General features: G+C 34.7%; 2 protein-coding genes across 2 annotated transcripts in view; both read right to left on the bottom strand.

Annotated features, from left to right (window-relative positions):
• Nucleotides 1-3,389: 3,389 nt before the first annotated feature.
• LOC123670803 (ice-structuring glycoprotein-like) overlaps nt 3,390-21,264 on the bottom strand; it is a 41,022-nt gene continuing 23,147 nt past the window's right edge. Inside the window, exon 5 of the mRNA XM_045604358.1 lies at nt 3,390-3,745. Coding sequence (XP_045460314.1) covers nt 3,531-3,745 — 215 coding nt within the window. The 3' untranslated portion in view covers nt 3,390-3,530. The remainder of the gene's footprint in view (nt 3,746-21,264) is intronic.
• LOC123670799 (cuticle protein 8-like) lies at nt 9,931-10,958 on the bottom strand. Its single transcript, XM_045604354.1, has 2 exons — nt 10,858-10,958; nt 9,931-10,777 (listed from the first exon to the last, which is right to left on the bottom strand). The coding sequence occupies exons 1-2, from the start codon at nt 10,867-10,869 to the stop codon at nt 10,028-10,030; spliced, it is 762 nt and encodes a 253-aa protein (XP_045460310.1). The 5' UTR covers nt 10,870-10,958; the 3' UTR covers nt 9,931-10,027.

The raw sequence follows: 21,264 nt of genomic DNA, 5'->3' as shown, positions 1-21,264 counted from the left end.
GAAAAAACTGATCTGATCTAGCTGTCATCGCTATGAATTATTGTTATTATTATTGATTCTTCTTTTATATGGGAAATCCATTGCCCATTAACAAAAAATCATCATTATTTAATGTTTTAGTATTTATTTCAACACTTCTGAACATCCTACCTACATAGTTTCATACATCATTTTGAAGGGAAAAAAATTACGAATTCAACGAAGTAATGATATACAGGGTGTTCCATTAGAAAAAATATAGGTTTGTGTTGAATCTTCAAAACCATACCCCGAAAAAAAATATTGAGTACGCCACTGGATTCTACGCAGAATTCTGATTCAGACGTAGTTTTTACCTCAGCATTATTTCTAATAACTTCGGAGATAAAGCAGGGGTCCGAAAAGTATCAATTTCCAAAATCACCCTGTATCTCTTGAACGAAAACAGTTACGCAAAATCTGATTAGACCAACTTGAGTTTCACGAAAAAGTAGGACAGGAACGTGAAAACCGCAAAACTCTATCTTAAATAACAAGCGAGAAACTTGGCTGTCTCACCCAAAATGGGATGCACTGTACATACGGACCGGGGACTTTTCAAATGACCTGAAAGAATTGATTTATTCAGTATTCATACAGAATAAATAGGTATGGGTCAATCGATTTATCCTAATGAGTTATGTTGCACTGTCCTGTTCTTCTTCATTCGAAATTATTCAAGATGATCTACTACTGATCAGTTGCCAATAATGCGGGGGTAATAGAACATATGATTAAAATGCCTCATATATATTCATAATACTGCACACCTAGCAAACAAGTAGTAAAAATTAAACAATAGGAGGGTTTGTGGGTTAGAGTGACTAACAAGGTAGTTGGTAAAATTATGTGTTGATTATCAGGATAATGAGCTGGAATTAATTATTTTTTATGGGTGGAATAGTGCAACAAAAATATGAGAAACGTAAATCTATAATTCCATATTTCTCTGGAAATGAAGAGGTCAGTTAGAATGCTTTGACTTCCTAAGAATACGCACAGCATGCCGAGAATTTCAAATTGAATTTTTCCAAATAGGAACACATAAAAATAGGTTATATTTTTGTCTACAAAATAATAGACAATAAATGCTGTATGGTAAAAATTTTTCATTATTTTCATGTATCATTGCAACTCTGACTGATATAACTATTCCACTCTTTTTTATTTTTCAGAAGTAGGTATCAACAAAAAAGGTTAAAAAAAAAACCAACGAATTACCTTCAAAATAAAGTGTCACACAATTCAACCTGACTTCCCATTTGAGATTTTAAGGGTGGCTGTCATTACGCTCACAGGGTTGATACGAATTGATTGGAATCAACCGTCAAAAATGTCCCCTTCCTAACCAAAGTTCACCTACTTCCTCTTGAATTTTTTCTGATTTTGTTTGGGGGTCGAGATATTAGGATCTTACAAAAGTAGACACACTGTATTTCAGATATATTTAATACATATTTAGGTATACAGTTTTTTTGTAGCCTAAGGTGAATCTAATGAAGCTAACTTGGTGTTTTTCTTGAATTTTAAGAATGCAAAAAGAAAACGTGAACGATTCTACAGATTATTCTTGAATTATTCTCAATTTAAATCAATGAATTATTACTACTCGTGATATTCTGGATCAATTTAGAAAATTTATCTGTAATCTTTTTCATTGATTTACTTGAGTAGGCGACTAGAATGATCCTATATCCATTTTTATGCATTTTCGAATTAAATATTTCATAAATCATGAGACTACGCAAAAACGTGAAGCGGATTACACATGGTGTCTCAACCATTTAAATTTCAACCTTGGCTTCGAGAATTATTGGTTCGTCTTGGGTGTGTTCTAATATAGTAGTTTCGACCAGTTGGAATTCCCTTGCAACCTTCTGAACGAATTATTGGGTTGAAACTAATACCGGGTACTTGAAGGAAATTTATTTTATGAACAATTCAAAAATACCGAGGAAAAATTGGAAATGTTTGCTTGCAAATTCGGTACGATAATTAATTAATCTAATCCTTCATTATAATCTTATATTTATAATATATTTGTATCCTATATTTTCATAAAGTTACCTTAAATTAATGATACTTCCAATAGATCAGTAAAATAGTATTGCATAACGGCGGAAGCAAAATTGTACATGTGAGTAATAGTAAATTTAGAAATACCACCTGAACGTGGATTGACAGTTAGGTTATCAAAATTTTTTATCTCGATATTTTTCTCGGACATATCTACCAAACAATTTCCACATTGTTGTCTCGAAATAAAGGCCAGACCTTGTCAAGGGTTCGGCGTTTAGAAAAAGACATTATCTGATACTTGTGGCTGAAATCATTTTCAAACATTAATGTCATGATTCATGAATTTTTTTATTGAATAAAGTTCATTCCATAAACTACAATATACCAAGGCGAACTTTGAACACTCACAAAGATGAAAATCTGCCATTCTAAATCTTATTCAAATGTATAAATCTATATTCATCTTTTAATCTTTCTGTAGCATTTTTAATGTTTGTTATTTACAAATACTTAATGTGGTCCATGTTTAAGGACCTAATAAAATCCTAATAAGACCATGATTAACGAAGTAAGACTGATTAATAACATCTTGTGATTATTTTGTTGTATTTATAAATTGAAAATAGATTAGATATATCTTTTACATATATATTTCCTAAGACTTTACAAGGGCTACGATACTGATTAGTATAAGTTTCATTATTCGGAAACCACGAACTCATTAGCAGTTTATAGCCTTTGCTTCCTAAAGATATTTTTTTCTAGAATACAACGCCTTCAATTTCGCAGTTCAATTATGGACCTTATTCAAGGAAGGACCTAGTTCCTAATATGGACCATAGACAAGATTTCGGATTTTTTGTCATTGGTTGGTCAATGGTTTCTTGTTTTTGTGCTATTTTTTTTTCGAATAGAAACAGTTTATTTGATCGTAATGTTCTACAAATTGACACTTTATAATCCCAAAATTGATTTATAAGGATTTCGAAAAACCCAGCCATTATTAGAAGCATTTACCTTATTCATTTATCATTCGCCACAATTTTTCTCTCAATATTCAATATACTCAGTGATTTTACATTTTAAATTCAGGCGAAATGATAATCTGTGAATTTTATGAGATGGATCATTATTTTCTCCTATGCGCCCATGAATACGATAGAACTGTTTTTATCGGAGATTATTTTTTATGATGTCATTGCTTTGATTTATTTATCTGGTTTATTGAAATGAATTTGATGGCGGACTCGTCATCTGTTCTATCAACGATCGCTCAGAAATAAAAAATGATACCTACTACTTTGTATCAACTGAAAATATTTCTGGCAGAATGAGGTAAAATAAATACAATGTTTTATTTTCGAAAATTTATTCACTTCAGAGAAAATATCAGGAATATCCTGAAAATAAATTAATTTTCTATAGATATATACATAAGAATAGAAATGAGAAGAGAATTAAAACATCTCTATAATCGGTAATGACTTAGTGACTTAGTGATAGTATGCTGGAGCAGCAGCATAAGAGATGGTTGGAGCGTAAGTTTTGGTGATAAGTGGTGATGAAGCATAAGCTACTTTGGCAACTGGGGCAGCGTAAGAGTAAGCTGGTGCAGCATAAGATACTTTGGCAACTGGGGCAGCGTAGGAGATAGCTGGTGCAGCAGCATAAGCTACTTTGGCAACTGGAGCAGCGTAAGAGTAAGCTGGTGCAGCATAAGACACTTTGGCAACTGGAGCAGCGTAGGAGATAGCTGGTGCAGCAGCATAAGCTACTTTGGCAACTGGGGCAGCATAGGAGATAGCTGGGGCGGCATATTTGGCTACAACTGGTACAGCGGCTTTGACAGCTACGGCTGCTGGTTCTTTGTGTACAACAGCGTTGAAACCATTGTGGGCATCAGCGGTGTATTCTACGGTACGTTTGGTTCCATCGGATTCGATGAGGGAGTAGCTTCCTTGGACAACATCACCACGGCGAGATTCTTGTTGGGATTTGCTGTCTCCGGTATGGGGGTCATTGACGGAGTATCCAAAATCGTAGTGAGCTGGTGCTTCTGGTTCGGCAACAATTGTTTTGGCAACTGGGGTGGCGTAGGCAAGAGGAGCAGCGTATTTTGTGATAGCTGGGGCGGCAGCATAAGAAACAGGAGCTGCGTAAGACTGGACAGATGGGGCATAAGAGTAGGTGTGGGCAACTGGAGCTGAGTAGGTTTGGACAGATGGAGCATAAGAGTAGGTGTGGGCAACTGGAGCAGAGTAAGTGGCTACTTTGGCAATAGCTGGGCTTGCGTAATGAGCTACTGGAGCTGAGATACTGGAATAAGATACAGATGGAGCGGCATAAGTGGCAACTTTCGAGACAACTGGAGTTGCGTAGTGGGCTACTGGAGCTGAGATGCTGGAGTAGGACACAGCTGGAGCAGCAGCATATCCCAGAGGTACACCAGCACGGGCTACCGCCAGAAGAGCAGCGAAGGTAACAAACTGAAATAAATATGATTATGTTATCAAAATATCTCATTTCTTGAAAAAACGTCTTTAGTTATTCGATTAATATTGGTTGTTTGCTTTTATAATTAGTGCAGAAATTTCATCTCATCTTAAATTAAAAAATAATTATATTTCAACAATTTCGACAACGTCAATTCAGACTCTAGGTCCATATTGGATATGTCAACAACGGCTAACTTACTTTGAATGCCATGATCGAAGTATGTATCGGTTGTGATAGTTCCCTGCATCAGCCAATCTATATATACTGAATCCCATATGGTGGTAGGCGCTATAACGAAACACTAAAATCCCCGCCCTCTTTGAATCCCCAGCCTTTCACCTGCAGAGACATCGCCGAAATTCTCGACGCTTATACTTGAACTTGATATCGAAATCGAGTGAATTTACTTGGGGTGATTCGATAAAAAGATAATTCATCTAACAAGTAGTTGGAAATTTCTCAATTTTCAAGTTTGAATAACATAAAATATGCAAGTTCACTTGTGAAATCATACATAATCATACAATGATACACATACCTGTATACCTAGTTTCAATATTTTCAATGACAAACCTTCAAAATCTTTAAGATGAAAAAAAAAATGACCTCCTATGAAATTTCATACTTTTGAAAACTGTAGAATAGGACTTTAAAACTAAAAGAATATTATCTATTCATTTCACATGATGTATAATTAGTATTGCTTCTTCAATTCATAATTTGAACTTAATGGTGAAAATTTGCTTGAAAAATATTATTGCTAGATTTTAATCGACGGTAATTAATTTCGTTTACTAAAACTTTTTAGTTTTTTATTAATTGTGTATTATTATGCTGTTTTCTATAAAGGAATTTTTGATATAAGAATTCTCTATATGCAGTGAGAAGGCTGGAACCTTTTAACAATGTTTTTTAAACTCAAATTTCAAATGCAAGCATTGTTATTACACATCCAAACACAAATGTTCATTTCGATCGAATCTCTAGTTTCCAAATTAATGGAGGGGTTATATTTACGTTACGGAACCCTTAGTGGGATTTTTCCAATTCTTTTGAAATTTTTTTAAGTTGGGAACCTTGCACAATTCATCCAACTGGTGCAACAGCGATTCGACGGCATTCATAAAGCTATAATTTGACCATTAATCTCAACAGTTTTCAAATTCGAAATGCATAGGTATCGATAAAAATGAATAAATATTAGAAATATGGATATCAAAATGTAGTTTTTTACAATACGTAAGCACAATAAATTTCCAAAATTCAAAAAATGAAAAGCATATAAAATATTATTATTAAAAGAGATAATCTTATTGCGTTATATCATATATTTGAGATATTTCAAAATTCATTATGTTCTCCAAATACAATTATTTGTAGATATCAAGAAAATCGAATTAATCAAGTATTTGAATCGAGTTCTTTTTTGCTGATAATATTTATCAATGGCAAGATGAGCAGAATGAGTATAAATTCCTATTGAATGTATTTTACATTTCAAAATAGCGAAAAGTATGGAAATAATTAATGTTGCAATTATTTCACTCTTCTGTTCACTCAATTCACATAAGAATTAACAAGGCATCGTCTAAATCCTGACGTTGTGCTGAATTCTTTGAGCATGATTATGCATGTTGGACTGACATTTATATCAAACAAGTTAATATATTTTAACTCTATTTGTGGTTACCAAGATAAGGTAGTTTTAGTGACCATAAACATTCTGTTGTTGCTCATAACATGAAATTTAAGCATAACTAGTAGTACGTTAGACCGACATCAAACGGGACATTGTATATTTGAAATCAACCAAGTTATTGAGTATATCTGGATACTCACAACATACATATTTTTGTATGTATTATGTGTATTGGTCTGGATTTGAGCAGGGGATATTTTCAAAAAGTGACCAAATGTTAAAATTATACGATGAAAGTAATGAGTTATTTCTCAGAAATTTTATAGAAATTTCGCAATGAATTATATACAGGGTGGCCACTTTTTCAATGGGATTGTATTGGTAACTTTTAAACCATAAGAGTTAGAAGGTCGGTCAAATGGAGAAAAAGTTGCATGCATTATCAAGCAGTTCAAACAAATCGAGATTAACAGGGCCGGTTATTGAGATATCATAAGAAAAGTAAATTCTGTCATTTTGATTTTTCCTTTTTTCCCACTTTATTTCGAATATCATCCAAAAATGTTACAGGAATTTTTTTTTCGACAGTAAATTGTTCTCAATTTGACGTAATCAGATTTCGTATCCAACGTTTCGTGCTCTCTGGGACACCCTCAACCTCATTTTTTTCAATACGGACCTGTATATTTTATGACACTTTTCGAAATAACTTTTAACGCTGAATTCAACGATATATCATACAATGTCATTCTAAGTTGATTTCCAGGAGATTTTGACCCTTATCCAAAATTCTTTGGGTCGGGTCTGTAGTCAATGCAATTTATCAAAAACTGCTGTTAATAAAATAGTCAAGAGACGCCAATACAATAATTTTAAATTTGAATACCAAGCCTTGCAAAACTTATATCGTAATGATATCAAAATAAAGTTCGATTCTGTAATTTGTTTCAACGGAATGAATGACAAATCCAACAATAGTGATTTCTCGCGAGAAGATTGAGAATGTATTGGAAGGTATTCAAGAAGACGAAATAAGCAAATGTATAAGAAGTATGGGTTCCAGAACCGTTAAGTGCATTTCACAAAATGGTGGACATTTCGAACACTTAATTCATTCATTTTCATTTACTTTCGAATAATCATTCGATTCTTCTTTCATTAAATGATAATTCGTTTAATTATTATGAATTGAAATATGTAAATAATTATTATTTGTAAAGTGAACAGGGTAAATAATAAATCAATAAATAAGTATTACTTGTTTCTTGATTTGATTCTGATATGTTCCATTCAGTTCAAGATGAGTAAGTTGATTTTCTCATCGAAATGTATTGCATGTTGTTAATTAAACTAAAGGTACCGAAATGTAATACAGATCCGACCCAGAGAAATTTGGATAAGGGTCAAAATCACCTGAAAATCAACTTTGAATGACATTGTATGATATATCGTTGAATTCAGCGTTAAAAGTTATTTCGAAAAGTGTCATAAAATATACAGGTTCGTATTGAAAAAATGAGGTTGAGGGTGACCCAGAGAGCACGAAACGTTGGAAACGAAATCTGGTTACATCAAATTGAGGATAATTTACTGTCGAATAAAAAATTCCCGTAACATTTTTGAATAATATTTGTAATAAAGTGGGGAAAAAAGAAAAATCAAAATGACAGAATTTACTTTTCTTATGATATCTCAATAACCGGCCCTGATAATCTCGATTTGTTTGAACTGCTTGATAATGCTTCTATGCATGCAACTTTTTCTCCATTTGACCGACCTTCTAACTCTTATGGTTTAAAAGTTACCAATACAATCCCATTGAAAAAGTGGCCACCCTGTATATATATTATATACGAAATAAAAGTTGAAAATCTAAATCACACAAAATATAATAGAATCACTTCAGAATATACATAAGGAAATTGTTGGTTATTGTACCGTAATTATTACTAATTATTTTATGCCTGAGTAAAGTAGTGTAACATATCTAAATTGTGAAATTACAAAAAATACTGAAATTCGTTATGTCAAGGTACTCATGCGATTGCTATAAACTGTTTTTGATAAATTACTCAATAAATAATAAATGAATAAATAAATTATGAAAATAGGGGAATTACCAAAAAATCAATAAAATGAGAAATTCATTATAGAAATTCCATAAGAGTTTTATCAACTACATAGGGAAACAAGTTGAATTAATAATATAACCTGAAGATACTGGTTTAAAGAAATGTAATTTTGTGTTTGAAATTATGGCGGCAATACATAAAATCAAATTCATGTTTATATTCTGTTGAATTTCGGAAAATGAATTTTTGAAATTTTGTTTTCTTGATGTTTTATAAATGCGAAATGATGAATTACGTCAGAAATTGAATAAGGAATTCAGAAATGATTTTCTGCTCGAAATATCTCAATGGTGTACAATTTTTTTTTCAAAAAAAGTAGTTCATTATCCGTATGCGCGCCAATGAGCCAAATACGACTAGAGGTCCCGTGAACATAGCTGATTGAAATTTAGTTTCTTCGGATCATTTCAAAAGTATATATACGATGAGATTTCGGTTTTAGATGTATCGGGTGTCTTGAATTCAAAATTCCCTTGAGCTTGAAAAAAAAAATGAATAGCACATTTTGAGGTTCGACTTTTGGGGTAATTATTTTGATGGAAACCGCAACCTTTTAAGTTCAACTGTTTTCAAGCTATATGAGAAAATGGCATGAAATGAAAAGTTCTCATAACTTCTTCATTACTGGTGCTATTAACATAAAACAAAAATATGCTATAGTCACTTTTTTCAGTTCAATCCATTGGTGTAATCAATTGTTTTTCATTGTATTCATTAGTTTCAAACTTATAATACAAACTTTCGTTTTTTTGTTAATGGAACCATAAAAATTTCTATAATAATAAAATAGCTTTTTTTTCTCTTTTCAAAAATATATAATATGATAAATGAATATTTTATCAAACTAAATAAATCATCAAAAGTTTCAGTTTCACACAGAAAATCAACCAAGTGTCTATCTATTATAATCTATGAACTTCAGATAATTAAAAAATTCGGTGGCCACTGAAGCCTCCGGATTCAACACCATCAAATTTTTTCAAAATTTTCAAATTGATAAAAGCTGCTCTTTAAATGTACCAAAAGTAAAAGAAATCTGAGAGTGTTACATCTGAGAAACTGAAACTTTTGATTCGTAAATATCCTCTACATCAATTATAAAAGTTGAATTTAAAAGAAATATCTTGACGATGTTCCAAACATTCTTCTTTGCTTCAACACACAGTTATCTCTCAGCTCCACAGAGTGGGATGAGTAGGAAATGCTAGAAGAGCCAGCTCTATACTTTTGCTTCATAGTTCTTCATTGTTTATTTGATTAAATTAGCGGCAAAAATAGCTTGTTTCTGCTATAGATCTAATCAAAGTTTCCCGACTCTACTCAAGGCACATCACGTTGTTAACACAACTGTGAATGCTTGACCAAACCTGTCGAAATAAAATAGTGTCAATCAATAGAATTGAATATTCTGCCAAATATGTTTGCAATCTGTCAAATGAAGAAGTGGAAGAAAACTCATGTAACTAGGTAGGTGTTGAACGTATTCTCTAGAACCTGTCCAGGAATAACTGAAATTCAAATCGGACTTTACATGACAGAATATAAATAAGACAGAAACGATGTGATCAATGAAATGAATTGATGAAAATTTGAAGGAATGCTTTAGATAAATAATTAATAGCCCAATTAAATAAATATAAGAACTTTACTCAAGAATCTCTGGCATATTTGCCAAAATAAATAAAACAATCTATTTACAATAAAAATGGTCGATGTCCATCATTTAATGATGGTAAAGTGCTGGGGCAGCAGCGTAGGAGATGGCTGGTGCAGCAGCATAAGCTACTTTGGCAACTGGGGCAGCATAGGAGATAGCTGGTGCAGCATATTTGGCAACAACTGGTACGGCGGCTTTGACAGCTACGGTAGCTGGTTCTTTGTGTACAACAGCGTTGAAACCATTGTGGGCATCAGCGGTGTATTCTACGGTACGTTTGGTTCCATCGGATTCGATGAGGGAGTAGCTTCCTTGGACAACATCACCGTGGCGAGATTCTTGTTGGGATTTGCTGTCTCCGGTGTGGGGGTCGTTGACGGAGTATCCAAAATCGTAGTTAGCTGGTGCTTCTGGTTCGGCAACAATAGTTTTGGCAACTGGGGTGGCGTAGGCAAGAGGAGCAGCGTATTTGGTGATAGCTGGGGCGGCAGCATAAGCTACTGGGGCGGCGGCATAAGTATGGGCAATTGGAGATGAATAGGTCTGGACAGATGGAGCATAAGAGTAAGTGTGGGCGACTGGAGCAGAGTAGGTGGCTACTTTAGCAACAGCTGGAGCAGCATAGTGAGCCACTGGTGATGAGATGCTGGAGTAGGAAACAGCTGGAGCTGCGTATGATGCAACTTGGGCTACAGCTGGTGCGGCGTAGTGGCCAACTGGAGCTGAGATGCTGGAGTAGGAAACAGCTGGAGCAGCGGCATATCCCAAGGGGACACCAGCACGGGCAACAGCCACAAGGGCGGCGAAAGTCACGAACTGAAAAAGAAATTTCTCCATTTAGAATATTATTCAATTTTATCGGCTTTTTTACTTGTATTAAGAAAGAACCAACTTACTTTGAATGCCATAATTAAACTGCACTAGTTAGTATGATATTGACTCATTCAGTTCGAGGTATATATACTGAAATTGGCAGTGGTCTGATGATGAAATCCGACGGTACCCTGCCCTCTTGAATGACGAAGACCTTTCACCGTTCGTTGGTCTGCCAAAATTCGAATTTAATGCGAATGAACTTGACCTAAGGTATAGTTCGATTGAACTCATTCTAATGGTATTCAAAATTTATAATGATAAATTAATAATTTAATTTCTCTTTCATATAAATATGTTTCAATGTATTGATATTGATATTATCGTCAGTAATTTTTCATTTTTATCATATCCTTGGTCTCAGGTTCTATTGATAGGTTCGAAAAAGTAGTTTCATAACTATTCAGTGTCCGAAAAAATATCTGAGGAGCGCTTTGAAATTTAATTTCAACATTGTGTGGACGATGATACTGAACTGAAATTAATTTTCAATGAGAATATGAAGAACCGTGAAATCTACTCACCATTTTCTATGTTGATTATTATTTCATTTGGTATAACTCTGAATGTTTTTCCGACCACTCTTCTCCGAATGGTCGCTTTTTCATGTCGTTAATGTGTGTGTAATTTTCGAATTTTGAGCCTGGAATCTCGAACGATAAGGTGATGATGATTCCGTCCTTAAATTCGTTCGATTCTATCTGACCGGTCGTATACACGATAACTACCGAATAGAAGGACCTAGAAACTCAAAGTTACAAAGTAGATGCCGATTTAGAATGTCGCGGTGAAATTCGTTAAGGGCAAAATAGGACTAGTGGTTCCATAAATATGGCGTTTGGAATTTTTTCCAGGTTATTTCAAATTGGCAATTTCGATCGAAATGAAATTCAAGTGAAATCTCGAAAAATAATTAGGTACCTAATATTTCTTTGACTACAGAGCTAACGGCGTTGAGATTTTAGGTGAGATTTCAATATGATAAAATCATCAGAATCATAGAGCATCTAATAAAAATATTGGAAAATAAAACTCTATACTTATTTACAAGAATACGAATCCGATCGACACTATTGTATATATGGAATAAATATTTCAAGCTTCGTGCAAAATTTCGAGTCAGTAAAATAATCAAAACCACAGAAATTTCAAGACGAATATCGAAAAAACTTGTCCAATATAAATAGATGTAGTTGAGAATTTGAGTGTCCAAATTAAATAATAATTTTATTATATGTATGTTTTGAGCTGGTCACATCAAAATTATTAAAAATTCGAGAAAAATATTCGGAAAAAACATTCCAATATTTCTGTGACAACATATCTGATCGGGTTAAGATTTTGCATGTGTTGGTGAATGGAATAACGATTTCAAACTTTGTGTGAAATCAGAATATCGAAAAAAAAATATGTAACAACAAATCCGACCATCTCGATATTTTGAGTGTATACAGGTTTGGGATAAAGTATGGAACCAGTAAATATTTTTTGAACGAAAAGGACAATATTTATGAAATTTTGCAGGTAAGTGCAATGGCGCAAAATGCATCTGATGTACAATTTTTTGTTGAATATTCTTTTCTGGTTGAATCGGAAATATCCTCAACTTTTTTAATATACATGTTATAGGATATTATTGATGAATGTGATTGTGAACGAATACGAAGAGAGTTCTTGGAAAGAGAGACACAAGAATTTTATTTTATTTTATTTATTCATTTATACATGTACAGTGTGTAAAAATAATTAATTACCGTCATAAATTAGTGAATGTTGTACATGATAAATTGTTGTCGTCAAATAATACACGACTTGTCAATTTGATTAATGAGATGGCACATTGTAATAATAATAATAATAATAATAATAATTTATTCATCCATAGCGACATATATAACTACACCAAGAAATGGCAACTAAATTAACACTAATAATTTATTCATCCATAGCGACATATTACAAATACGTATTAGACAAGTCAATAAAACAACAATAGAATGGAAAATTTCACAAACTAGCCATTATTTAAAACCTATTAAATATATCAACTTCCTAACCTGATATGCTTACAACAATCATAATATTCAGTTAGGGTATAGAAACATTGAGACATTAAGAAATCATTAACTGCCCTTCTGAAACTTTGTACACTTTCAATATCCCTATAGTACTTTTTTCTTAATTCCCATATATCTGGGAGACCTCTCATATCCCACCAGAGTGTGACGTGGTATGATTAGTTGCGAAGAGTGTGTTGTTGAGTAAGTATGCTTGTAATTCATACGCAGAAATGAACCGTCATTAGTTTTTACATAGGTTACAATTTCCAAGATGAATTGAGATACCACTGGCAAAACACCGAATTTTTTGAAAAGCTCTCTACATGATGTTCTCATAGGAACTCCAGCCATGTGTCGTTATGCTCTCTTTTGAAGAAGAAAGACTCGATTTAGTGCGTGAGAAGTCCCCCAGAATACAAGGCCATAAATTATCCTTGACTTGAATTGAGCATTGTAATAAGCCATGCGAATTTCCATATTGGTTATAGATTTTAACGTATAAAGAGCATAACAAACAGAAGACAATTTTTTACATAAACATTCAATATGCTGATAGCAGTTGAGGCTGTCATCAATGATTATACCTACAAATTTTGTGATGGTAGCATACTCAATTGACCTATGTTTCACCCTAAACAGAAAACTTTTATTTTTATGTTCTAAGTAGTTCTTAAGCCTAAAACAAACAAAAAGCGTTTTAGAAGAATTTAGAAACAACTCGTTCGATTCTAACCAATCAAAAAATAAATTTATGTGCCTCTGTGCTTTACATAAAACGTCAGTGAGCAAGGTTCCCGAGCATAAGTATGTAATGTCATCTGCGAACAATGTTAGATCCTCAGCATTCTCAACAATATCTGGCAAGTCGTTGATATATAATAAAAACAGCAAGGGTCCAAGCACGGAGCCTTGGGGAACACCCGAGGAAATGGTCAGAATGGATTTACAACCATTGACCTCCACTAATTGCATTCTATTACTTAGGTAAAATTTCAAAAGTTGGTTTATTTTACCGCGAAGACCTAATCTATCCACTTTTTCAAGAAGCAAGTCATGTGAAACAACATCAACTCAAATCCATGTATAATGCTATGTTCCATTTACCTTCATTTATATTATCATAGAGTTTATCGATGAAATTGAATATCGCTGTTTGGGTTGACCGACCTTTTCTGAAACCATGTTGACACGATGACAAGATTTCAAAACGATACAAAAATTTATTGATTTTTTTGTATTATCAAGTACAAAAATTCCGAAAGGTACGTCTGTCTTTATGTTAATTTAGTTATTCAATTTGCTAACCGTTGGCTCAATTTGTACAGTTTTATTCATTTTGAATTTTCTTTTGGTTGGTTATTAATTTTGTCATTTTCAGAATTGGAATTGTATTCCAAGACAAAAATAAACCAAATATATCATAAAGATATATTATTGTGGAGGAATAGACAAAATTTTTTGATATTTATATTGAATATTCTTCATCCAGTAAACTCATTAAACCTTTATAATTTGAAGTAATCATTTATTGATTAAGAGTCATTACCAACCAAAGTATAAATTTAAAATTTCTGAAATTGTTTTCAGTTGTAAATTTCGATTTGTATATGTATTTCATGAAAATAACAAGAAAGGAATCTATGACTATGTCTAACCGAAGTAATTGCTTTCTCTGTGAATCCTTACTAGAGAAACAGTTACGTTTAGTTTGAAGTTCCCCATTTGCAATTTTTGTGAAGTAGATATACAAGTGGTGAGTTGGTAAATTCAGTAATTTTGTTGCACTATAGGACTGACGATTAAAAATTGTGTAATTAAATACAAAAATTCCGAAACGTTCGTCTGTCTTTATGTTAATTCTGTTATTCAATTTGTTAACCGTTTGTCAATTTGTACAGTTTTAATTATTTCGAATTTTCTTTTGGTTGGTTATTAATTTTGTAATTTTTAAAATTGGAATTATATTACAAGACGAAAATAAACCAAATAGATCATAAAGTCATAAAGATATATTATTGTGGAGGAATAGACACAAAGTTGTCAGTTTTTTGATATTTATAATGAATATATATCATTGAGCGAGATATGATCGGATGAGGACACTCATACCGGCGCTGTGAAAAACTTTGTTTTTACCTTATATCTAATTGGAAAGTTTAGTTTGAAATTGAACAGTACAACAATTGAGTGCCTGTGCTTGGTATTTTTGGATGTTTGGTGTTTTTCTTTCGGAGTTCTGGATATTGTTTTCAATAATAATTGTTGTAAACAAGCGATAAGAACAATCATATCGCGCATACGTTCATCGAATTTTCATTCACCACCTGTTATTCGGGATCATCTGTGCTGTCACTTTCAGTTTCGTGCGTTCATCGGATATTATCACTGCATAAACATAATGGATCTACCAGAGGAGTTCAGAAGGCTAGAAGAACATTTTAACATATCTATCGGCAATTTTAGCTCGAGGTTGCAGCGAGCAATTGATACCAGTAGTAATGATCCATACTTAAATCACCTGCAAGAAGATTTCTCCGCATTTAAACAGAATATCACTGGTGCGCTGAATGATATAAGGAAAATATTTGTGAATTTTGATGATCGCATTGAGGCATTGGAAAACGACTCAAGAAAAACTTGCATTCTTGTTCATGGTGTTGCTGAGACAGAAGATGAAGTCCCTCTTTTACTGGTCGAGAACGTGATTGCTATAATGAAGCTTGAATCCCATCTGCCCTCTGAAAAATGCATAGATGATGTTCATCGTTTGGGCAGGCCCACTGGCCAGAATAATTCTAAACCAAGACCTCTTCTGGTTACATTTACCAGGTTCAGCTACAAAAATTCGATGTGGTCTGCCAAGAGGAAACTGAAGGGCTCTGGCATACTCATCACAGAATTTCTCACTAGGAAGAGACAGAAGCTTTATGGAGATGCAAGGACTGCTTTTGGTTCTCAAAATGTATGGACACAAAATGGTTATATACATGCTGCGGTGGGTAAACGTAAAATCAAGATATCTTTGTCCCAGATCCATGAGTTGAGGAGTGCTGCTGTGGGGGGTGCAGAAGCTGCTCGATCCCAGAATTTGCCTACTAAGGGCTCAAGACCGAATACTAGAAGCAAAAATGTGAGCAAATAGGGCAATCTTTTTCTTTTTTTTTTTTCTCATTTAATATTTCACAGTGGCCGCGAATTTCCATTGTTTTTTTTTTCTTATTACATATTGTTGATTTTATTTCCCTCGTTCATTTCACTACAGTCTAGAAGTCCTACTTGACTTGTAATTTTTGTTTTTTTTTTTTAATTTTATTTGGATTTATTATGGAAAATTATGACTACACATTCGATACTTCCTTCCCTTCCCATGTCCTGGACCCAAGCGGCATTGAGCACGAGATTTCGAGCCTGCTGGAATCTGATGATCCACCTCATACTTCGGGTGATAGTAATTCAAGTGAAGTGCTACCAAATAATTTCCTCATATGTCACATAAATTCACAAAGTTTGGTAGCACACCGTGATGACATGTTGAACACTTTCACTGATTGTATATATGATTTAATTCTTGTCAGTGAAACATGGCTGAAACCTTCTATTCAAACGACCATGGTAGAGGTGAAGGGCTACAGATTGTTGAGAAATGACAGAGTCCACCGTCGTGGTGGTGGTGTGGCAATATATATTAGGGAAGAAATTCCTTATAAGATTGTAAAGCAGTCGGTCCCGGATCACGGACCTCTCCTGGAGTATGTTTTCGTGGAAATCAATTTACGTAAGCGTTTATTGGTCGGCGTTCTTTATTCACCTCCTTCATTCAATTATTTCCAAGAATTCGATTCCGTCATGAGTGAGCTTTTACCATATTATCCGGATGTTGTTATGATGGGAGATTTGAATACATGCATGCTACAGAGTACTAATCGCTCTAAAATCCTATGTAATATTTTCAATAGTTATAACCTGTATTTAGTGAATAAAGAGCCGACTCATCACTTGCCTAACTCTAGTACGCTGCTCGATCTGATTGTGACTTCCAGTCCTAACAAAATTTATACGCACGGCCAAAGTGACGCCTATCAGTTCTCTCACCATAACCTTATTTTTGCTGCACTTAATTTCAAGCGCCCCAAAAAGAAACCACTTGTCATAAATTGTCGTAACCTAACTAATATTGATAAAACAGTGTTTCAACATGAAATTAGTAAAGTCGACTGGAATCCGTTATATAGGATGCCTACGGTTGATGCAAAGGTTGAATATCTTAACGCAAACATTTTAAGAGTTTATGACAATGTAGCACCTCTTAGACCGGTAAGAGTAAAACACCCACCATGCCCCTGGTTGAGCGAAGGTCTAAAAAGGTTGATGAAGAAACGCGATAAAATGAAGTCGCTTTATCTGAGGAACTCCACTGTGGAGAATAGGGAAGCATATCGAGTATTGAGAAATAGATGTAATCATCTGTGTAGAAGTGAAAAGCGGGAATTTTTCCATAAGAATCTCATCAATGTCTCTCCCAAAAAAGTTTGGCAAACCCTTCGTTCTGTAGGCATAGGATCTCAGAAGCCTAGTCATTCTTATGGTATCGATGCTGACGTTTTCGCTCATCATTTTTCCTCGATTCCTATCACTTTGAGTGATGACCAAAAAAGGGCCACGCTGGAATCACTATACACCACATCATTGCCTTCTAGACCTCCTTTTGATTTTGCTCCTGTTCAAGCCGATTATATCAAGAAAGCACTGGAGGATATAACGTCGAAGGCGGTAGGTTTGGATAATATCGGTACGGCTCTCATCAAACCTATTGTTGATGGAATACTCCCAGTCTTAGAACACATATATAACTTTTCATTTTCTAACGGAGTTTTTCCTACTTTGTGGAAGCATGCCAAGATGATACCACTACCGAAAAAGCATGATACTAACAATGTAGCAGACTTTCGACCCATTTCGATTCTGCCCACACTTTCTAAAATATTTGAAAAAATAATTCATTCACAAATTATATCATATATGAACACCTATAACTTGTTTAATCCGTTTCAGTCTGGCTTCCGCAAAGAACATAGCACAACTACAGCATTAACCAAAATAACCTGTGATATAAGTGAGGCAATGGATAGTAAGCTACTTACCGTGTTGGTACTTTTAGATTTCAGTAAAGCGTTTGATACTGTGGACTTTGACATATTGATTGCTAAGCTACGTTCCATGGGATTTTCTTGCAGCTCTAGGTCGTTCTTTGAGACTTATTTGAGAGGTAGACAGAGTAGAGTCGACTTGGGCGCTAGTATTTCGGATTGGGTTCAGGCGAGCGTGGGGGTCCCGCAGGGTAGTGTTTTGGGTCCTCTTTTGTTCTCCATTTATATTTCTTCTCTTATGGAAAATATTAAGTGTAAATACCACCTCTTTGCTGATGATTTGCAGGTTTATTTGCACACTACTGTAGAGAATTTTGCGAGTTGTGTCCTGTCGACCAATGAGGATTTAGCACATTTATCTCAGGTGGCCTCAAGTTGGGGTCTATTACTGAATCCTGATAAAACTCAGTCCATAATAATTGGTACCCGTATGTCTCTGAGTAAGATAAATCCACAGGGACATGAAATTTTTGTCAATGGGAGTAATATTCCATATTCTCGCAACGTGAGTAATCTTGGTATAACGATTGATGAAACTTTGTCATGGGATGCTCAGGTTGCTTCTGTCCACGGAAGGTTTTATCGCACTATGCACCAGCTACGCCTCCTAAAGAACTTTCTTCCTCTTGTAGTAAGAAAGTCCCTATTTTATTCTTTGTTACTGCCCATAATTGATTATGCGGATGTGGCCTATATGGGACTGACGTCGCAGCAGCTCAGCAAATTCGACCGATTGCAGAACGCCGGCATAAGATTCGTGTATGGTTTAAGAAAGTTCGATCATGTTAGTAGTTTTCGTCAGGAACTCAAATTGCTAACAATAAAGCAACGCCGTTATTGGCGACTGTTGTTGTTGGGCTTCAAAGTTATGAGAGCTCGTGAGCCTAGATATCTCTGCGAGGGTCTTCGTGGTCTGGGTGGTGAGTTCTATAATACTAGAGCCCATTCCAATACTACTCTCAGGATACCAGCACATGGGACTAGTATTATGTCCAACAATTTCTCGTTGAGGTTCTCCCAGCTCTGGAATCGTGTTCCTCCATCTATCACTCGAAGTGTTACTTTTTCATCGTTTAGGATTGCTCTTAAGAAGTACTTACTTACTAACGAACTTTGATATAAAGATAAAGGTAGGTTCATCGCGCTGTGCAATTTCGCTTTTCCCTTCTCCTTTCTTTCCAATCCTGTATCCTCAGTCGTGTGTAGTCGAATTTTAGTTCTGTATTAGATTAGTGGCCATAAGCAATGAGTCTTGTCATATCTTGTTTTAACACATTTTTAGGTAGGCAGGAAGATATCGCTTTAGTGATATGCTCACCTATTGCACAATGTAATACACGATGTAACACTTTGTTATGGCAATAAAGAATTATTATTATTATTAATATCCTTCATCAAGTAGACCCATTAAACCTTTATAACATTGATTTTTTATTTGTGGTTTGACAAAAATGTTAATAAATACTGGTGTGCCCACTTAACTGGGAATCTTGAAGAGAACAGCCTTTTTAAGGAGTTTGTCGCTACTTCACCTGAAAACTATTTTGAATGATAGCAGTGCGTAAAAATTACTCTTAGTTTCATAACCCAAACCCCTTTATATGAAATTATGTATTCAGAAAATATTTATTTGATGAAAAAACACGTTTTTTCTCAAAATATAGTATTAAACTCGGTTTATTATTCACTGGATATTAATTCAAGTATTAATTCAAAAATTTGTCGGGAGCTCGCAAGACCCAACTATTCTAGTCGGCTCATCGAGTAAGAATCGAGGTTAGAATGTATTGAAAAGATGTTTAACATATTTATTCTGAAAAATCTTGGACGCACCATATTAAGGAAGAGAAAATTCTGTTTTTTATTTTATTCCTATCTATCAATAATCCTGTTCCAGAAATATAGAGAATAATCCGATGCTATTGCTGGTACTCCGATTTTGACCATTTTCTGAAATAATATAAGCAAGAGTGATAAATCAGATGGAAAATACTCACCGCTGCATCTGTGATTCTTAATATTTTTGTATATTTCTCATGTAATCCACTTTTTGTAAAGACAATGTACATATTTTTCCTTAGCCTTTGACGTATTATGTACTTAGTGAATTTTAACTTTATGTGATTTATATTATTATTAAAAATAAAATCGTTCAAAACATCTTCACTCTTAAAATCGATATTTTAGTAGATTAGGTATAGATAATAAATTTTTGAATATAAAAATATTTATTCAAGAATCACTCAAGCATTTTCGCTTATAATAAATAAAACAACCTATATACACAACAATTAGTCAGAATACATAACTTAGTGGTGGTAAAGAGCTGGGGCAGCAGCGTAGGAGATAGCTGGTGCAGCAGCATAAGCTACTTTGGCAACTGGGGCAGCATAGGAGATAGTTGGGGCGGCATATTTGGCTACAACTGGTACGGCGGCTTTGACAGCTACAGTAGCTGGTTCTTTGTGTACAACAGCGTTGAAACCATTGTGGGCATCAGCGGTGTATTCTACGATACGTTTGGTTCCATCGGATTCGATGAGGGAGTAACTTCCTTGGACAACATCACCGTGGCGAGATTCTTGTTGGGATTTGCTGTCTCCGGTGTGGGGGTCGTTGACGGAGTATCCAAAATCGTAGTTAGCTGGTGCTTCTGGTTCGGCAACAATAGTTTTGGCAACTGGGGTGGCATAGGCAAGAGGAGCAGCGTATTTGGTGATAGCTGGGGCAGCAGCATAAGCTACTGGGGCGGCGGCATAAGTATGGGCAATTGGAGATGAGTAGGTCTGGACAGATGGAGCATAAGAGTAGGTCTGAGCAATTGGTGCAGAGTAGGTGGCTACTTTGGCAATAGCTGGGCTTGCGTAGTGAGCAACTGGTGCTGAGATACTAGAATAAGATACAGCTGGAGCTGCGTAAGTTGCAACTTTGGCTACAGCTGGTGCAGCGTAGTGAGCAACTGGAGCTGAGATGCTGGAGTAAGAAAGAGCTGGAGCTGCGGCATATCCCAAGGGGACACCAGCACGGGCAACAGCCACAAGGGCGGCGAAAGTAACGAACTGAAAGAGAAATTCCATTATTAGAGCATTATTCAATTTTACTTATCATTTATTTTATCTTCGTACTTGTTGTATTAAGAAAGAACCAACTTACTTTGAATGCCATAATTAAACTGCACTAGTTCGTATGATATTGAGTCATTCAGTTCGAGGTATATATACTG

The sequence above is a fragment of the Harmonia axyridis genome, chromosome 1 (assembly GCF_914767665.1).
Source record: "Harmonia axyridis chromosome 1, icHarAxyr1.1, whole genome shotgun sequence".
NCBI classification, from domain to species: Eukaryota; Metazoa; Arthropoda; class Insecta; order Coleoptera; family Coccinellidae; genus Harmonia; species Harmonia axyridis.
The sequence above is the reverse complement of the archived record's forward strand: the minus strand, read 5'-3'. Positions and strand labels throughout refer to the sequence as shown.